This window comes from Branchiostoma lanceolatum, chromosome 13 (assembly GCF_035083965.1).
Source record: "Branchiostoma lanceolatum isolate klBraLanc5 chromosome 13, klBraLanc5.hap2, whole genome shotgun sequence".
Taxonomy (NCBI): domain Eukaryota; kingdom Metazoa; phylum Chordata; class Leptocardii; order Amphioxiformes; family Branchiostomatidae; genus Branchiostoma; species Branchiostoma lanceolatum.
In genome coordinates this window covers 4,639,008-4,659,589 of record NC_089734.1, presented here as the reverse complement: position 1 = coordinate 4,659,589, position 20,582 = coordinate 4,639,008, and the positions used below count along the sequence as shown (strand labels likewise).

General features: G+C 41.3%; 4 protein-coding genes across 6 annotated transcripts; 2 read left to right on the top strand and 2 right to left on the bottom strand.

Annotated features, from left to right (window-relative positions):
* Positions 1-333: 333 nt before the first annotated feature.
* Positions 334-3,521, top strand: LOC136447352 (uncharacterized). The gene is made up of 4 exons (XM_066446180.1): positions 334-532; positions 1,866-1,987; positions 2,409-2,569; positions 3,235-3,521. The coding sequence occupies exons 2-4, from the start codon at positions 1,888-1,890 to the stop codon at positions 3,454-3,456; spliced, it is 483 nt and encodes a 160-aa protein (XP_066302277.1). The 5' UTR covers positions 334-532; positions 1,866-1,887; the 3' UTR covers positions 3,457-3,521.
* A 394-nt stretch (positions 3,522-3,915) lies between these two features.
* On the bottom strand, positions 3,916-7,294 carry LOC136447353 (uncharacterized). The gene is made up of 4 exons (XM_066446181.1): positions 6,971-7,294; positions 6,462-6,560; positions 5,423-5,586; positions 3,916-4,664 (listed from the first exon to the last, which is right to left on the bottom strand). The coding sequence occupies exons 2-4, from the start codon at positions 6,547-6,549 to the stop codon at positions 4,443-4,445; spliced, it is 474 nt and encodes a 157-aa protein (XP_066302278.1). The 5' UTR covers positions 6,550-6,560; positions 6,971-7,294; the 3' UTR covers positions 3,916-4,442.
* Positions 7,295-7,558: 264 nt separating this feature from the next.
* On the bottom strand, positions 7,559-14,156 carry LOC136447351 (uncharacterized). The gene is made up of 10 exons (XM_066446179.1): positions 13,989-14,156; positions 12,691-13,319; positions 12,107-12,169; positions 11,398-11,513; positions 10,833-11,102; positions 10,300-10,407; positions 9,969-10,004; positions 9,787-9,876; positions 9,300-9,434; positions 7,559-8,701 (listed from the first exon to the last, which is right to left on the bottom strand). Exons 2-10 carry the CDS (start codon positions 13,292-13,294, stop codon positions 8,519-8,521), a joined length of 1,605 nt encoding a protein of 534 aa, XP_066302276.1. The 5' UTR covers positions 13,295-13,319; positions 13,989-14,156; the 3' UTR covers positions 7,559-8,518.
* A 753-nt stretch (positions 14,157-14,909) lies between these two features.
* Positions 14,910-20,056, top strand: LOC136447809 (ninjurin-2-like). Of its 3 annotated transcripts, none has more exons than XM_066446873.1 (5): positions 14,910-15,034; positions 17,893-18,060; positions 18,326-18,361; positions 19,028-19,173; positions 19,831-20,056. In XM_066446873.1, the coding sequence occupies exons 2-5, from the start codon at positions 17,940-17,942 to the stop codon at positions 20,044-20,046; spliced, it is 519 nt and encodes a 172-aa protein (XP_066302970.1). In that variant the 5' UTR covers positions 14,910-15,034; positions 17,893-17,939; the 3' UTR covers positions 20,047-20,056. The 3 variants fall into 3 exon arrangements, with proteins under 3 accessions (XP_066302970.1, XP_066302971.1, XP_066302973.1); XM_066446874.1 differs by having other exon boundaries at positions 17,877-18,060; XM_066446876.1 differs by lacking the exon at positions 18,326-18,361.
* The last annotated feature ends 526 nt before the right edge of the window (positions 20,057-20,582 follow it).

Below are 20,582 nucleotides of genomic sequence, written 5' to 3'. Positions count from 1 at the left end.
CTATCCATAATAAGCCTTGATTATTTGGCGAAGATAATGTGTTCGTAGAACTCTAGTAACAGATGGCGATGCTTTATGTTAGTTTTACGTTTTTTTGTGTGCTCCAACCAATAATTATCAATAAAGATTATCACACTTTCTTGGCTTTATTTGTTGGCAAATGTTGTTTTATAAATGTATATCAGTTGATTGTACCAGGTTTGTGACAGCCCTACAGCACAGTCAGAAAACTTAAAAAAAAAATACAAACAGAAAACAGCACATAATGAAAAATATTCTAGCCATAAAGCCTACCATAAAAGCTAAATGCTCTTATGTTTCGGTCTAAACGCCCACCTAGTGATAAAGTCGATTGACCTACAACAAAAGCCTTCTCACTTTTCAATTACGTTCCACTGATTTGCGCTATTGTGTTCATGTGACCTGAAGCAGAACAAGTTTGGTCTGGTCCGAGGTGGGGCGCCTTGTGGGGTTACGTCGTGTATTTAAATCCTGAAGTAGTGTCACACTGACTATTAACTGTAGTTAACAGGTAAGTAAACCATATTTGTTAAGCATGGTTTTGTTCTATATAAAATAATCTTACTAATTTTGGGTGCTTGTCTGTGTCTGTGTAACTGTTTCTGTGTCGACGTTTAGTTACGATTACATTGTATAGAATAGTCTGCATGCACACCACTGGTCTAGAATGCGAAATATTGACATCACAATTCATTGGCTCCAAATACGACTAGACCTGACTTATATATACTGTTATAACACGGTTCCGAACGAGAGGTTCTAAATTATGCTGTATACAAATATCCGAAAACACAAACAGACACAGATACAAGTACACAGACACAAGCTTGCACCGAAAATTAGTAGCACTCACCCAATGATAAGTAAGATTATAACGTAACGTAACGTTTGAATTGTATAATCGGGGTTATTTGCAGCCATATTATAAGTGTACAAAGAGTTGCCATATAAACCTTCATGGGAAAAAAGCAACATTTACGCATGTCACATTTCGTGCTACGTTTTCTGACACTAACAGCCATAATGACATGTGTCCCAGACGCTACTTCGTGACACATGTCGACAGACCGGTTTCACAACAGAACTGTCTTTGATTGGAGTAAGGAATGTTCCACTCTATCAATTTGTGGGGGATGTTTTCTTTTCAGAGGGAGTGTATCCATGTTAAAAACTAACATCGCTTGGAATCACTATCATATTCTCCAAGTGAATAACAGTTTGTTGATAAATTGGATAAACAGAAAGGCAAGCAAGGTGAATTTTTCTGAAATAATACCTACTAGTTGCTAACATACTCGTGAATACAGAAAAAGATGGCCTCACAGCCAATATGTCTTGGAACAAGAGAAAAAGCCAAACGTTGATTTTCTGATTATTATCTGATTTTGTAGCTTTAGCTGTAAAAGACGTACAGTCGAGTCTATACCAGATCTTGACCTTGCACATGCAGGGCATAAACATACAATAAATATTTAAGTTAACCCGGGCGACATCATTGTTGTATATGTAAATGTTATTGCACATCAATTATACAAGGTACAACCTTCTGCTACACAACAACAACCATCCTATGAGACTAATCTACCTTACAAAGTACTATTACGAAAGGCTTTCACAATTATTGATGGAAATTTCTAACGTTTTTGACATCAAAATAATGTTTTCCCTCCAATTTACCATAATTAGAGAGGTTTTGTAGATGAAGGGATATCCTTTCATCCCATGCACAGTTCCTTTGCTTCAGATTAATTCCCTGTAAGAGACAGTCGCTAGACTTGAGGCTGTGCAGTCGCTAATTGAAACCCCAAATAAACTGGGGCAGTGCCTCCTTAATATATTTATAGATCTTGGAAGTGCAGTTTGACCATGACTGAGATGGAGGATCCCGCCGCCGTCCCGACCGTGAAGATCCAGTCTGAGACCAGCGCCCTCATCCCAGGCCGTCTGCAGGGACTGAAGGAGAAGGGTGAGACAAAACCTTCATCACTGCTTACTTGAAATTAAGCTTCTTCTGTATCAAAGTATCGCCACCTAATTTGATAACACAGTCTATTACAAATGAGTAAGTATTGATATTTAGGAGAACAAAAAGTTCCTAGTCTGCTCCCTAGCGGTTCGGTATGTAATCTGCAGTATATTTTGGGCTCGAGCGCATATATATTTTCGGTGACATTTTCTAAACTGCTTTAACCTCTCGTTAACTGGTAAAGATTGTAATGGAAGTGACTTACCGGCTACTCACTGGTGACATATGCATTGTTTATCTATTTGTGTCCCGTTTGTTTTCTTGTTTGTTTAGCAAAGAAAACACTCACGTACAAGGGCCACAAGACGATTAAAGATGGCACAAGAGCACTGTTTTTGTGTGAATTGTTTTGGTCATTTAGCTAAGAAAACTACACAGGACATGGCAGAAAACACCCACACCTACAAGGGGCAGAAGACTCTGCACGAGGGCCTACAGAACACCGCCCTGCTCACCAGTAACGCGGCGCAGATGATCACACTGGTGAAGGGGACAGCAGAGGTCGCACTCACGGGACCACAGGTGACGTTGAAAATATTCAGTTAGGTCCTTCCGACTTTTTTGCATACATTATGATAAGGACTAGGAATTATTCAAACCATAACCTGTCAAGATATTTCTCTTACATTGACGAAGCAGTCTTTTGAGGGTTAAAGACAATTCAAACTCTATATCTGGATAAGAAACGTTTCGAGCGACATCCATCACTCTTCTTCATCGTCTGACTCACAAAAATGAATTGACAGAACGAGTCAATACTTAGTGTATGGAATGTACCTGAAAAACACGATAAAGTCACTCGCTAAAGAAGAGTGATGGATGTCACGTTCAAAATCAATTTCTGTATCTTATCCTGTTGTAGGGACTGATTTGTCTTTGAACAATTTTTTACCTGGATGTCTAACCTTCGAATTCATCAACGTATATTCAACTTGAAGTTTATTTTGAAGTTATAGTGGTACGGCATTCCATGGTGTCACTATTCTAACGTCAACTCTTATAATAAAAAAAGTAATTTAAAGAGATCTACTCAATAAATGCAGCATAAGTGTTGAACAAAGATATGCACACTCTATGTAATCCCGGTGTTCAAGACATACTTGAAAAACCTCTACAACTCGACCCTTTATTAACGTGATGGCCTTAGGGATCATGAAAGTTGACGTATGTATTTTTGACCCTTCCAGATCGCCCGGATGGTTCTCCTGGCATTCTCTTTGTTCTTCCAAGGCATAATTTACGTCTTACTCCTGCTGCAAGGCAAGACGCGTGTGCGGAAGAAGGAGGAGTACGCCGTGGCGGAACAGAGAGATCAGGAGAAGAAGAAGCTGAGGAGCACCAACAAGGTGGCCATGGCGTTCACGGGACTGGTGCTGGTCATCAACTTCGCCATCACACAACTGGAATAGGGCTGTGTAAATGGACAAAAATCAGTTACAAGTATAACGGTGTAGGTACAGGTATGAAGCTTGTTTGGTCAATTGCGTATCAAATGCGTCCCATTTCTTGTGTAGAAGTAAAGTGAAATCCTTTCCAATCATTCCAGTTGTGTGATGACGAAGTTGATGAACTTCGTCAATACAGAACTGGAATGATTGGAAAGGATTTCACTTTGCTTCTACACAGGAATTGGGACGCATTAAATAAGCCGGTTCAATGTTTGAATTGCACATCCGCAGTGTCATACCTTGTGGGTTCAAGGTCATACGGTCATGGAAAAATCAGTGATTTGAAAATAGCAAAATACAGCAGAAAATATACATTGAAATTTGAGTCTAGGAATTAAGTCTAATTTTTGTTTACAATTGGTGGGGGTGGGATTTACTGCTACAGAATCGTCATAGCATTGTAATTGCATGAGTGTTACACATGTTGAATACTGTAAAAATGTTCTTCCATACCAATTAAGATTTTATAGGCGATGTCCATCTCCCTTTCTATAGCCCTCGGACCACACAGGGAGTTACTCCACTTGTATATATATATTAGCCTTAAACAGAGAAATGTATACCACAGGATTCTTCCCTACCAATACTTGTATACTCATTAGTGATTCTGAAATTTTTGGTCGGTATCAAGGCTTAACTTCATGGAAATGAGTTTGTCAAAGCTCAAATGTTTTAGTAACCTATTTCCTTGTTTTTGTTTGTTTTTGAATCATATCATGTTAGGTCGTACATGTTGTGCAATTATAAACAAACAAACAAACAAACAAGCAGACAAACAAACAGAAAATACAATAAGAAGGATCGACAAACCAAGCATTGCTGACGTGAAGACCCAAACTCTCGTTCATCAACTACGTGTACGGAAATGTTTCCTTTTAGTATTAAAGACAAACAACAAAACTTCATCTCTCGACTCTTGCGCATTTCTTTCCACCACGTGTTCACTTTCAGTTCAGTTGAGTGAGGGCGAAGTTTGCGCCCATCACAAGTACAGAGAACACGATGGCAACTTTGTTCTTCTTCTTCAGACGATGTTTTTCCTCTTGTCTCTGTTCCGGGCGGGCGTATTCGTGTTCCTTCTTGACGAAGGTTTTACCCTGCAGCAGCAGCAGCACGTACACGATCAGCTGGAACAGGACGGACGCTCCGAGGAGAGCTATCCGCGCCACCTACCGGAGTAGAATAGAACGACATGGGGTTACAGTGTCACCTTTTGTTAACGAACTCGCCCAGTGCAAGGCCGTAGGGGGCACTCATCTAAGTACTGAACTTATTGTTAGTGTAGCAGCATCTCATCACCCCAGTTCAGAAACATCAATGCTCGAGACAAGCCTTTTACAACATTATCATATACATACAGTTATAAAGTTCTCTTTTAGCATATACATAACGATAGGGTAAGGGTCAATTTCTACACTTGCTGTTACAGTGGATAAAATGACTTTCGTTGAGCTAATTAGTATATAGCTGTTAGGTTCTATCATACGTCCTGAATTCTACACACCAATATCGTCGTGGGTACCCAAAAATGCTGTAGGCTTGTCCAACACAGATAGATTCAGATTCAGTTTTATTTCTCATGACTTTGCATATGACAATTTCATAGAAATATGCACATTGAGTGCGTCATAATTTACAAAGGGCTCATGATTTGTAAAATTCACTATGTAAAAATTGACTATAACATTACGAGTTTAAAATAACATTACACGAACAGATTAAAATAAGGCACCAATTCAAGTCCCCTTATACATAAACAACTTCAATAACTTGACAGTTCGAGCAGTAGAGTTACATTTCAATATTCATTCCGTAACATAGTACAGTAAAAACTTGTTGTATCAACAGTCAGTGTGGTAGAGCAGTTTTAATGCTCGGGAATAAAGGAGAGTTCATGTCTCTTGGATTTACTCTTCGTAAGTCTTACCTGCATAGTGGTCAGATCCGATATTTGTGGGTTGTCCTTAATGAGTGCGATCAGCTGCGCCACGTTACTGGTCAGCAGGGCGGTGTTCTGGACGGTCTCGTGGATCGTCTTCTGTCCTTTGTACGTTTGTGTGTTTCGCTTCAAATTCTGAATCGCTTCCGAGCCTGGATTAAAATTCAAAATCAAAGATCAAGACCATAGCATGCCCAGAACACGAGATATCAAGCACTGATAATTCTGCTGCAGTACCTTGGAAAATCGCTAGGAGGCCCATTATTGAAATTGACCTGTGTTTTTCAGACCCCTGCCTAGGGAACAAATATCACAATGATCCGTCTACAGCTTTTCGAGCTATGTTGTCCAGACAGACAGACAGACAGACAGACAGACAGACAGACAGACAGACAGACACACACACGCACACACACACACACACACACACACACGCACGCACGCACACACACATAGGCGTGCAGACACATACGCGTGCACACGCACACACACACATACGCACACACACACACGCATACACACACACACACACACACACATACACACACATACACACACAGACACACAGACACATACATACACACACACACACACACACACACACACACACACACACACACACGAATGACAACCAAAAAAGTCGATCAACCATTACCTGCATTTCGATAGCCGTAGGCATAACTGCTGTGTGATCAGGATTGTTGGAATGTATGGTCTTAAAAGGACATTGTCGGGGTTCCCAGTATAATATCCTTTAACATACAATAAAATATAGCTAATACAGGTTCTCGTTCTTCCCTCGGACCATCAGAGAGTGCACTTGATGTGGCGGAGGTGGGGTCCCTCTCCCAGTTTGCTGGCAAGGTCGACCCTGCTGACCCTGAGCCACCCCTATCATAGGTATGAGCTCGAGGCTTAGCAGTAGAGAAGAACTCAAGTACTGGCCAATCACTTTTCATTATCTGCAGTAGTTGTATCAAACAACTTCAAATAAATTTAAAGATAAAAGCTAGGAGAAAGGTAATACCTGATTCTGCGCCCGAATCTGCGCCCGAAAGGGATACAATGAGAGGCGTTGTTTCGTCGCTGTCGGGCTCTTGTACCCCCTTAGACATCGTGAATGCGTCTGTTTGTAAACAACGGAATCGATTAATCATATCAAATGTCATTTTCGAATCCTCTAGATCTGCTTAAAGAATCATCAGTGGCTCAACCAGTGTACCAATCAAGTCTAGATTAAGCAATTATACAACATTGCGACATTTTAAAGGTAAAAGGTATACATAAACTATAGTGAAAATCAGAGGTTACAAATAGTGAATAAGCCCATTCGCGGTTCCGACTACGCATGTGCAGTGTCAAAGGTAAAGGCCCCTGAGAGGTAAACAAACCCCGTCTGGACGTTGTCATGCAAATCTAGACAATGTCGAGACGAGAACTGTTTACAAGCCAGGGGCCTTCACCTTTACACTGCACATGCGTAATCGGAACCTCGAATGGGTTTATAGATTATGGACAACAGAGATCATCACTTACATTGTGTGGGAATAAAGATGATCAGCTGACAACCTCACGTACCACGAAAGCTTAGGTAGAGGAGACTAGAGACTAGTTCCAACGTATAATCGACGATGAAGAACGTGTAAAGCTAGATCACGAGACGCTCTAACACTACAGGAGATAGGGGTGCTTTAGTTTTGCAACTCAACTCGTCAAACTGGTTTGACGGTTAGAGACTATACTAGAGAGTAGGACCAGTGGGGTGTGTACATGTATGCAAATTAGGTACGGACTGGCACAGATGTTGCAAACAGTGAAGTTATTTTCATGCGTTTCTGTCCTATAATGTTTCATTGACAGAATTACCGTTCCAGTAAGGTCGGAGAACAACGATTAAAATCTCTTATTCGGAATATTTGTCAAATATATGCTGATATGTACACCAAGCACAGCTGTATTGTAATCTTAGACTATGATGCATTTAATGAGGAATTAAGCAAGCAATTAGGAATTAAGCAAGTAATGAAAAATTTAGCCAGTTATAAAAGACTAAGCCAGTAAACGATTACACCAATGCCAGTACTCAAAACACAAACAAAAACAACAGCAACAACAACACACAAATGATAACGCTTGGGCGTCTTTATTGAAGAAAGAAAAATGAGTGACTATAAAACAACAAATTATGCAATAAATTGCTTTCCTGCGAACACATATAGTGTAGTGACATTGCTTCTGGTGTAGTTATGTAGCTATTGTCACCATCTGTAATATGGTTCTATTGTATATGTGTAGCTACTATTGGGTCTGTGCTGTACATATATTGTCGATAATTGCTTTAAGTGTGAGGGAGGGAAACTATTTGTGTGCGTATATTATACACTACTTTACATTTGGGACCGCACTGTAAACGCTACAAGAACTACCCATGTATTTGACGTGTAAATATTTTACGTTTGGGGCCGCTTTTGTTAGCAGAGACACCTAGCTGCAGTGCAAAGTAGAACCAGTCAGTATTGCCCTGAGGAAGGTGACAGACCTTCACCGAAACGTCGACTCGATTTTTATACAAAGGAAGAAGTTTGTTATGCAGTGCGTTACACCTGTATCCTCCATTGTGATGAATTCAAATAGAATGAAATAAAATAAAATAAGGTGGACTAGCCCCATTCTACACACCAAAAGCTAAATACGACAATAATAAGTACAGTACTCCAGGCACCCGTAAGGGCCTGACATAATTCCAAAATAGTTCTATTTTTTTCTAGTTCAAACCGCTAGCTTAACAATTGATTATTTTAGCCTGCATTATTAGTTTCTTGCCATCATCAAAATGATACTAGGGCCCGATTATCATCTTTATTCACCTAATCACCAAAATAGAAATCGGTGTTAGTATCTGACATGTACAATACATTGATTGATTTACGAAATAGTAATAGTGCAATGCTATCTCTGTCTCTATAATATCATCACTGGATTCAGATCTTTCAAACAGTTCCCGATGCCGTTTCTATCAGACGACCGAGGGTTCTTCCCTCCAGTTCCATCACACGACCGAGGCTTCTTCTCGGTCCAGTTCTATCACACGACCGAGGTTTCTTCCCGGTCCAGGTTCCAGCTGAACTCTCGCATCTCCACCAGCTGACACAGACAGGCGCCCTGCTGGGTGTGTCCCCGGGACTGGCGGGGCTGCGGCAGCTTCCTGGTGACCAGGAGCCGGACGTACGCGTCACTGTACTTCAGCAGCAGGGCCTCGGCTTCAGCCTGCATGGGGAAGAGTGGTGGTATCAACATCAACAAACATCGGACACTCGTTTACATATAAATTCAGCAGCAGGGCCTAGGCTTCAGCTTGGGGAGGTAGATGGTCTGAATCAACCAACGCTAGGCCTTCTAGGAAAGAACCTTACATTCAAATGTGTGTTAACCAAAAATACAGACAAATATTAGAAGACTCTCCCTAAATGGCGAACTGGTCATCGCTGTACTTCAGTAGCAGGGCCTCGGCTTCAGCTTGGGGGGAGGGGGGCAGATGGTCTAGATCAACAAACATTATTGCCTTAAAGGACAAAACCTTTAGGAAAAAAGACCTCATTAACATATATATTCAGAGATTTGGTATTAAACAAGGTTCTCCAGTCGTTTCCATAGTCACTGACGAAAGACAGCGGATGCTATCTGAAACACCTGGCCGTTTCAACATTTTATCCAGTTGCTTGAGTGACTATTTTTGGCGCATTAGGAAAGAAGATTGCATTCAAATATCACCCCAGTTAGTAGGTTGACATATGTTACGTACAGAAAAATATAGAAAAAGAGGCTCCCTAAATGGCGAACTGGTCTCTCTCTGCAGACAACGTACCTTGAGTTCAGACATGCGGGATGTCTGTGATGAGGTGTCCTCGTGGAAGTCTGCGTCTCCGCTCCCTCCCGACAAAAGGGGAGCGGCATCGTCCACCTCTATTGGTACAGCACAAGACGAAGCGCCTTCAGACACCTAGCAAAGAAAACGAGTAAAATCACAAATTAGTTGTTCTCTAAATACATCTATGGACACTGATCGAAAGAGAAAGCACGCAAAAGGCATGAAAGATGCCAGAAGAGATCGTCAACATTAAGTGGGGATACTAATAATTGATAACTTGACGTTTCTACTATGGCCAGTATAAGCTATATGATCAAAAAGTTGCCACATTCATTGAGTCAAACACTACTATCACAACAACCAAACATGACAATTCCTGCCCATTATAACACATGTGCATGCATCAATTGGAATCCAGTCAACCTGTGCGTAATGTTTCCATAGGTACAGCTATTGATAACATTGATAGCAACTGATGACATACCGGTGGATCGCTCATGTTTGATGATGATGGTGATGTCACTGTGGGTGAACACGATGTGCTCCTCGCCATCAGGTCCTCTAGTATTTTCATCTATAACAAAAATGACACACGGGACAGTGAGGAAAGATCTTTAATCTACCATTTTTTCTCAACGAATATAACTGTTGTTCATTGAAACTTACCAGACAAGATCCTCTCTCGTAGTACACGAAATGGAGCTGGTTGTCAAGGTAAGGACAACGGCTTGTCAGATTCAATTGCAAAGCTATCGTATAAGATTCGTGGATATTTAGAACTGTAAACAGTTTTATTTTTAATTTTAAGTGAGTCATCAATTTATTTCAGCACCTTTCGTTAAGATTGCAGGGCAAACTCATATATTCAAATCTGTAGCGGTAAAGACAAGATTGAATGATGCTGAAAGAAAGTTGATCTGTAATTTCCGATACATAATTTGGACTTATTCCTTGACAAAGGCAGGAATTGATCTGTAACTTTTACACAAAAGGATACAACAGCCACTGGATAACAGTTGCACCGGTCTGTCACAGTCGCAAGGATGTGGGACTTGACCAGGATGGAGTTCACTTCCAACAAAGTCCTTTTCATTTCCCGATTCAGCTAAAGAACATATGATGGCAGCATATAGGTTTACAGCACACACAACAGGAGTTTAAACGTAAAAAATGCACATTTCACAGCACACCAGATAGAGTAGATACTTGATCATGATCATCTATCATGAATTATTCTTATTTCATTTTTTATCATGTGAGGATGCAAGTACTGTGAATGCTTCTAATCTTTAGCATATCAAAAACAACGTGTTTATGACCTTTGTCAATTTGAAGCCAATGCATTCTTACGAAGTTATGTTTTAAGGCAAAGAATCATTTTAGAAAGTACATTTAAAAGTATTAATTTGATACCCAATACAGCAAAAATTAAAGTTCAAACAAGGCGTTTATCCCGTCCTAACATTTCAACCGTAGACCTTCTGAGCATAGAAATAGAATATAGGATAAAATGAATGATGTTAGACCTACCCTGATTCGTGATATACAGCGAATCAGCAGAACCAAAAGTACGAATGCTCCTGTTAAACCAAAGACTTGGGAAGATTTGTATAAAGCGTCGTCATGTCCGGTTGAAAAACTTGGACTATATATATTGCTTATTATGACTGCCAGAGAGAAAGCTAAGATTAGGCAGGTCGGTATCCAGAAGCAGGCTTCGCTGGAGCAGCAGCTGAACCCCTTCATCTTGCCAGTTTCCATCAGTTTGCTGATGGCCTCGTGGTAATCCTCTCTCGGTATCTGCAGAGTGAAAGTTTATCATAATGTTATCAGACAAGATTCATCAGCAAAAACTTGTAGTTGTATAGATATTTGCTACTTGATTTGATGTGGCAATATTTCGACTTTATTTCAGCGTGATTTCACACACTTGATGATGATGTTATAACTTGCGAAAATGTGTGTGGTAGTAATGCTAGTTTTTGTACATCTTTTAGGTGATACTTAATCCCTCGTCGCAAATCTTTCATTTGCTGATTCGAAGATATCACAACAAATCATGAATTTCATTCTGGTAATTGTAAACAGTCCGTACCCGAATGCCTTTTGACGTCAGCTCAGAAGGAATAATCTGATCGTCAAAGTGGGCACAGGGTGGACAACACGCAGCCGTCGCTTCGATCTTCAGCAGTTGTTGGCCATTGTTGTAGTCTGTATGCAATGATTAACTTGATGTTAGAAAAATAGAGAGGACCATTGTGGTAGACGAAATACGCAGCGAAATAGGAACTTTCAGAATTTGACTTAGATTGATTAAGACAATGAAAGGTTATAACTGTTAGTGTTGCTAATTGCATGTCAAGACTTTTCATATTCCATAGGTCAGATGACTTACGTAACCCCGATTTAGTTTAGACGCGGTAACACGAAAAGGAGACTCAGAACGCATTTCAATATACAAAATGGTCTAGTCGGTAAATTATAAAGCGAGTATTTTACAAAATGTTCAACATTTGACTCACAGTATCGAGGGTTGTCTTGCATGCACAGTATGTTAATGCGTTGTATTGTACCTGTTCTGTATCTTTTATTCTTGTCCCTGTACCTGTTACTTTGCACAATGTTTATTTCATATATGTCCGTTGGTTCATACAATGGGCGTCAATAAGGATCACCTTAAGTCAGAAAATGGATAACCTGATTCTGATACATTGCGGTTATAATGTAATTTTGTACTCATGATATGTGCAGTATTCTTACAAACTAGGTATCTTCTGTCATGTCACACGGCGACCAATACTTACTGGGGTTGTAGGTGAATGTTGAGAAGGAATCCGATTGGCTTCCTGCTTCATTTGAAGCGGGTTCTGTAAGGCAACAACAGAAATAAACACGCAGACGGGAAATTGAAGTCAGAAGATTTTTTTATATCTAACCTATGATCATGTTTCATTTGGAGTAAAGTGCCAATTCATCAACGGTAAACAGAACATTTCTCCCTCGAAAGACCCCTGCCCCGAATCCTTCCTATCGGGATCTTATAACAACATTTCTCCACTGTAACATTACCAAACGGATAGCACTAAATATCACAGTAACTTTTACAATGATATTAGATTTGCCGAAATCCTACATTCAAAGATTAAGCACCAGAGCTGACCATGTAAGTAAGTCACAAAACCAGAACAGTGCCGTAAGTCACTTGCCAACGCAGCTCTTGTGTTTAACCCATGAATGTATGAAAATAACAAATATTGTCAAGGGCCATAAACAAGCTCTCCAAAGATACATAATGTAAGGTAATTGATAAAGTATTTACAGAGCTATGATTGAGCAAATGTAATTCTTCAAACTTTTTGTGTTGAGTTTATATATATTAAAAGCATACCTTTCATTGCCCCGATGAATCTTTCAAAGAAGTATGGCGTCCACTCTTCCAGGTACGTCATGTGATGAAGGAAGTCAGGCAGGTCACACTCGCGGAGCATGACGGGAATGACCTTCTTATTTTCCTCTCTCAGGTTGGCGCCCATGACCATCTGCCGTTCGAAATTACACCACCTGCTGGCGACGAACTCTCGCGAGAGCACGAAGACGGTCTTTTGGCTCTTTTGGATCGAGCGGACGATGTTTTCGATGATGGCCATGCCGGGTATAAAATCGCGCTCGTGGAAACAGCACTTGAACCCGAGTTCATCTGATTCGAGCTTTTGGACCATATTTTTCACCCATGGTGCATCAGTTTTACTGTAGCAGAAGAAAACGTGGTACTTCTCGTGTTGGCCGAGAGGGGGCGCTACTCCTACCGTCGCCCCTCCGTTGTCGCTGCTGCTGTTGCTGTCGGTATCGTCTTCACTGTCTGCTGGGGAATGAAATTCGAGTTCCTCGCTGCCCATACTTTGTCCTGAGATGGATGCATATGGCTGCGTGCCGTCTGGGACAGACTCCAAATCGTGGGCCATGTTCCCTTCTTGTCCTACAACGTCACTCATGATTGTCTATCGATTACGATTATCCCTGGAAAGTTACAAACAATGACTTTTAATAATTTGATTAATCAATTGTTCCCTTTCTTACCTCGTAGTTGCCAATAAAGGAAGTTAAGAAACCAGGTACAGTCGGAATTGATAAAGAATAAGAAAAGAAAGAAAAATCAAGCTGCTAGGGGGCCCAATTCCACACAACTTTTTTCTGACACTACATGATATCTGCCACAGAAAAAATCCAACACCACAGCATGTCCAGGACAAAAGATACAAATTCCGGAAGTTCTGCTGCAGTACCAAGGTTACCTGCCAGGAGGCCCACACTTGACCTTCACCCTCGTCTTCCCGCATAACAAATGAAATCAGAAGTCATCCAGCCGTTCTTAAATTATGCTGACCACAGACATCAGGAAGCACAAACAAACAAACAGACAGGAAGCAAAAAAACGCACAGACACAAAGACACACACACACGCATTTACTAGATATTCACTCTATTCGGCCAATTTCTACTATTTTTCCAGCAATCCACGCAGCCTATTAGAGGCTATGTTGCAGGGCTATCTTTTGCTTGCAGTCTTAATACCCGGGCTAATATATGAGACTGCAAGCAAAAAATAGCCCTGCAACATAGCCTCTAACAGGCTGCGTGGATTGCTGGAAAAATCTGTTAGAGGCTATGTTGCAGCCCTACTCATACCTTTTAACCGCTTGTGAAAGAAGGCGACAACTTTCTCGAAGTCTCTGGTTGGTTTCTTCTCAAAGGCCGTGCGTCTCGTTCCATCAGAACCCTTGCAACTGTAATGATGTGATTGCTGCGAATGATGAGCCAAATAAGGGCTACAAGTAGTGTGTACTGGTGCGAAGAAGAGAGTCCACTAGTTTCGGTGACTCAGTTTCGGTCGCCAACCCGGAAGTGCGTTCGTGGTTCAAATTTGCGCATGCGTTATGGAGTCACATAGGGTCAGGTCACTTGTCTTGTGTTACTATATGTACAGTTATAAATGAGAACGGTTTGAGGATGATTTCGGGGATATCATAGATATACGCTTTATATACGCTTTTGGGAAATTGTGACAGACAGGAAATGTTTCAATTATCTATGTTTGAAAGAGAGCATGGGAAGACCTTATTATGACAAGAATTGTTAGTTAAGAATAAATGATTTTCTCTTTGTCAATGTCATGAGAAGCGAAACCTTAAAACGTCAAATATCGAGCGACGCCCAACCCCTTTTTGAACCTATAATGGTCAATCCCCGTGCCCAGACACTAGGGGGTGGGTTCCACCTATTGATCTGCAGGACAGAAATAGTGGCTGACGTCACCAAAAGACCCCACTTTACAAAATGAACAACAGCAATTGTCACACTTCGAGACTATGCACACAAGCATGAAACCGGGTTTAACGAGCGGGACAGACCATTGCAATTTCAGGGGATCACATTTATAATTCTCTGCTATTATATCTTCAGAATGTACATATTTGCTACCAAACCTTTGTAAGCATAACATTGTGGTTTTATTTGTGTTAATACTGTAATTGTTTTATGGATTGTCTAATTATTTCTAGGTTTGGTATTTCTGCGAAACCCCCTCCGCTTAATAGTGGGCCGCCCCACTCAGAAATACCGTCGTCTGCCACAAGCTTTGTTATCCGTTAGTAGGACGCTGCCCTTTGACTTACGCTGTGGTACCCCAACATTCAGTGAGGAAGTTTGTCTACATAACGGTCCCCCAAACGAAGGTAAGCTTCTGTTTAAGTTACTGTCTATAGCCTCTACTACTAGCACTAAATACACTCCGACCACTGTTGACAGCTAGTCTGTTAGTTCTGTAGTTAACTAGTTCAACGTTGACTTAACGGTACGGTAGCCTTGGATAGCGATTGTGTACAAAGATCTACAAACACTTGAACATGCAAATAGAAGTACACAGTGACTTCCGTAGCCAGGAAGCTAGCGGGAAGGATTCGTAGTCTGACAGACACGCTCGTTCTAGCCATTTATGAATATATAGGTCACGAAAACCACTGGCTCTACTAGTACTACTGGTGCGTGTTTCCCTATTCATATAGCCTGCTGCATCAGGCCTTCCTACGGGGTTATGGATAGTAGAATTCGTCAAAAATATCGCGCCTAATTGGCCAGGAGAGTAAATTTCACCCAGATGATACTACATGTAGTGTCCTATGGTGGCAGAGTCCCCTGGCAAATTACTGTCTCTAATAGAGCCAGTCAGGCTTTATTAGGGACAGTAATTTGCCAGGGGACTAAAGTCGGTGTAGTTAGTCTGGTATAGGGACTACCATTCACCCACGAAGTAGCAATTATAGTGGTTCACGGCATATGTGTGAAAATAAGGATTACAAACAAGTCTTCTTTGCGTGTGTGTTTGGGAGGGGGGATGCTGGGGCACTGGGCTGGTCGGAGTTTCATGTAAACTAATCCGTTTTTGATGGAAACCAAACGCCAATGATAACACGCCCCAGAAATGTGACCCAGGCGACCGCATTGTTGGATTATTAGCCAGTGTCCCACGGGACAACTATTCATACGGGATATTTTGACGCTTTTCATGGACAATTGTCATTGTGTCTATTGATTACGATGCTTTCTTCAATTGGCTTTTGAGCTATTTCTCCCCTGCAGATCCGCTTTTCAGTCTCCGATCTCCAAGCAGATGTTCTATTTTACCGTTTATTTTGCGTTAGAGAGAGGGAAGAGAGAGTCAAAGAGAAATAAAGAGAGAGAGAGATAAAGATAGAGAAAGAGCGAAATTTGAAAAAGAGAAAGACAGAGTGAGTGATAAGAGAATGAGAGGGGATCCGGGAGGGCATTAAATATTATCATTACCACTGACAATACCTGGCAGCGGTACTAGAACATCAGTCCTCTGCAAGGAGATTTGTTATCAACAGCTGTTTTGTATCACAGTAGTGGTTCCGTGAAAAAGTGCACGTACGCTTAGTTGTCTCTTTGTGTTTAATATTTGTAGTCATCACTTTTAAAGGTCGCTTCGCGTGAGAAAGAACGGCAAGAGGAAGTGCCGCTGCAGGAAACGGGAACTTCCTTGAACTCAAGACGGAGTGGGGTCACTGTAGTCTCAAAATCAGCCTCGGTTGGGGAAGGTTTAGATAGGAAAAGTGAAAACCTGGTCTTGTCAGGTCCCAGCCTCAATAATTAGATTGTTAAGAATGCTATGAGTAGAACCGAATACAACACGAGTCAAAAAGAAGTTCGCCGCTTTCTCTACGTGTGTTCATGTGTTTCCCTTACCATCCTCTCAGCGACTGAATTTGGAGGCTATTCTGTTTCCGTTCCATCTGTAAGGTTTCGGAGATGACATCATCCACGGGGACGATTATTTACGGTGGTCGACCTCTGGCGGCTGGTCATGGGGACCATACGCTGTTGGTTCTGTAGTGAATCTCAAAGCAGATACACCGACTCGTCGATTTTTATAAAATGTACTGTAGGTTCTGTTGTGTGGTGAGCAAAAACAACAACTGAACTACCCGAAAGACGGTCCAAAGCACAGAAAGAAGAACAGAAACCGAAAACCGCAACATTCGGATAGAAGTTGCGTTTGGTGATTTACGTGATACCCATCCTATTCTACCTTCAGTTCGGTCCTTTAATAGCAAGGAGGTTATATTGCTTGTAGGCAGAGAAGCGATCAGAAGAGCGAACCGGCTCTAGGATAGGATGGATGCCAGGCTACAGGCCTTGAGTTTTCAGGTCAACACCGTTAGTTAGGCAAGGAGGGAATAGTAAAGTTTGCGTTCCACCCACTCAGGTCAACACCGTTTGCTAAACGGACAGGAACTGTTGTACTAGTAATTTAGTGCCGTTCGTGGCATAAGCACTTTATAACGTTAGACGTGACAGATGCTGAACGAACACACCACAGGACGGGCAACCAAACTCCGGGTAGGAAGTTCACAACCGGTAACCGACGGGGGTACTGTTTTAGTTGTGTGCTTGTACTTATACATGTACATGTAACTCAAAATCCATTTGATGGATTTTTATGAATTTCGATGTTGTTTGTTATTGAGGTCCTAAGAGAACATGGCGATTTTTGACCTCATAGCAGTATTTTCAGTTACTGCAGCTTTCCTTTACAAGCCGAAGTCTGGTATGAGCTCTTCGATGTCTTGTAAAATTGCTTTTCACCTTTAGGTCAGCTCCGTCCGCCAAGTAGACGTCTGAGTCTGACTTAAAGTTTGCGTTTGTCTCTTTATAGAGTTTAAGTCAACACTGTCTACAGGGCTGGCTTAGGTTTACATGTCACTTTCAGGTCAAAGCTAGTCGCCAAGTTGACAACAAGAGACGAAGCCGAGCGAGAAACATGCCACAAGGATGTAGGCATTCGCCTAGGTCCTGCGGGAGTGGTCTGAGTGTCAGTGTGGTCATCACTCTTGCTGTTGTCATTATCCTCGATCTGCTTTAGAAAATGTTCAGGATGTTAGGATTACTATAAAGGTATCAAAATACAGAATATCAAAGTTGGAAGCTAAGATCGCAGTGCTGTTTTTAAAACAGAATATCCTATGCAGTTTCAACAATATGAAATAACCTTTCTAGGGCATTGTTTTATCAGGTCAAAGATAGTCGCCGAGTTGACAACAAGAGACGAAGCCGAAAAAAATGCCGAACGAACGCAGCACCGGAGTAGAGATGGAACCCCTCACGACCAGGGAAGCTACCACTACTACAGAGGGGGGCGATGGCGCCAGTGAAAAAAGTTCAGAAGACGAGAACCCCACAGGTATGATTTTCTTTACGGAAAATGTAAAATTAAAACCAATATTACAAGATTTTATACATTAATATTTCTACTTATTTATTACAAGACTACGGAAGCCGTAAAAATGTGGACCTACTGCGTACTTCTATACACTTTATTTCCTCCATTAGCTATCATGCAAGTAGTGAGTAAGTACTAGTACTAGTAGCTAATACACCAGCGACCTGCTGTTCTTTACGTTCTAGTAAACTATTGTCTCTAATTTTCTTTTCCTGCACTGTCGTAGGCGAAGAATGGCTTCTTCCATCGGGGGCGTTATTGGGTAAAACTTTTCTTTCGTGTTTTCGGCAACCCCAAGCACAGCTTTTCACCTTAATAAAAAAGCAATCCTCACTTTGCACAAATAAGGCCTTTGCAGTCACGTGATTATGACGTAAATGCCGTCCGCCATGATGGGCGGTTAAAACTGTCGGGAAATTTGAATCCAGTCACGTGACTGTGACGTCATACACGTGAAGATGCGAGACTTTCAGGTTTAACCAATGAAACATTATGGTGACCGTGGCGTCACATGCAAACCTCATTTATCAGGAAACATTTAAGTCTAATAATTTTTCAGGTTCTCAATTTAAGAAACTGATCACGCTCACATCTCATCGCTTCTGCTTCAATCATGGCCTAAACCGTGTTCGCTTTTTGTATACGTTGGTGACTAAGCGAAAAGTATAAGCAAGGAAAGAAAAAAAGACCTGTGCTAGTAAACTAGTAACCACCTGTACACAAGGACCACTTTCCGATTGCCCCTTACACAATTCCGCCCTGTTACATACATGTAGGCGTTAAGAGTCCTGTCTATAGCGACCACCTGTCAACATAGTCCAGATTTTGTTGGCCCCGAGTGGTCTTCTCCTGTAGTTGTAACTGCACCAAAATCTCTATACTTTCCAAGTTTTTGTTAATTGAGAATATTTTCCCAATCTTCCCTCAGGTCGCGTCATCAGTAACGTGAACACGTACGCGACGCTGAAGACGGTTGTTCAGGGTCTGATGGACACGGCACTGTTCACCAGTAACGCGTCACAGATGGCGACCCTTCTGAAGGACAGGGAAACGGACCCTTTCACACACTTAGAGGTAAGGAACGTCTTAAAGATGTAGACTTTCACTAGTTAGTTTAAGACGGTTGTACAGGGTCTGATGGACACGGCACTGTTCACCAGTAACGCGTCACAGATGGCGACCCTTCTCAAGGGCAGGGAGACGGACCCTTTCACGCATTTAGAGGTAAGGAACGTCTTAAAGATGTTGAAGATATTCACTAGCTGGTTTGAGACGATTGTGCAGCCTTATGGACATGGACAACTTTGCTATAATTCAGTCATTCATTCTTTAGTTTACGAGCACGGAACATGCCATAAATGCACACGGCTGTTCCAGACCTCTAGAATTTGGACATTTAGTTTGCGCATGCTCACTACCATGACTACTGTCCTTTTGAAAATTCATTTCACATGTACTTTAAGAAAATGTTGGTATTCCAGCCTTCAAAATACCTGTTTGTTCATTCAAATACATATGGGCGTATTAGACGTTGGCAAGGATATGAACAGTGCTGTTTCTAAAGGGTAATATTGTTTCCTATATGCTTGCATTTTCTACTAACTCATGGCCTAAAACAGTTTCAAAACTAGAAAAAAAATATCAAAATGCGAACCACAGACAGATGTGGTGGCTATCAAAGTTTCGAATTACAACCTTGTCCCTAATTGTCATAATTTTCTATCCTGCTAGGTGGCGCGTGTGACACTGCTGTCCTTCTCCATGGTGTTCCAAGTGGTAATCTTCGCCCTGCTGGTTGTCCAGGGCGCCACAAACATCGAGAAGTTAGAGAAGGACGCGGAGAAGAGGAAAAAACAGGAGGACATGCTGAAGGCAACGAACATCGCCGCCATTGTGTTTTCCATGCTGGTCGTTCTGATCAACATATTTGTCACAAAGTTGGAATAAGCCATATTTTTCAAACAGAAAAAAAATTGTTAAGGATACATTTTTATTGTTATATACTTCTTTAATATCCTTCATCTTGCCCTAGGGTTCAGGGTCATAAACTAATATAGGATGTGCTACCACTGCACTGTGACCTTCTCTCAGTTTGAGGGGTGGATTGACCCCTTTCCCATAACTATAAAGTTAGAATAAGTCACATTTTCAAACAGCAAAGGTATTTTTTGTCTAAGGATACGTTTTTATTGCTATGGATATTTCGTGATGATAGTTAAAATAATTTGATTAAAATCTGTATTAACACTTTTTGTATGTGACCTTCAAACTAGCATGCAACTTAACTTTCTGGATATTGATCATGTGGAAAATTAATGTTAAGTTAAACTAATCTGTTTTTATCTTATATTTTCTGAATATAAAAGTTTTTATTGGCTATTGCTTTGTGTGTGTCCATTTCCATATTAATGTCTACCTTGTTTGTTTGATACCTGGTGACCCCCCTCATGGGGTCCCTGGGATGGACCCCTACTCTTATCGAG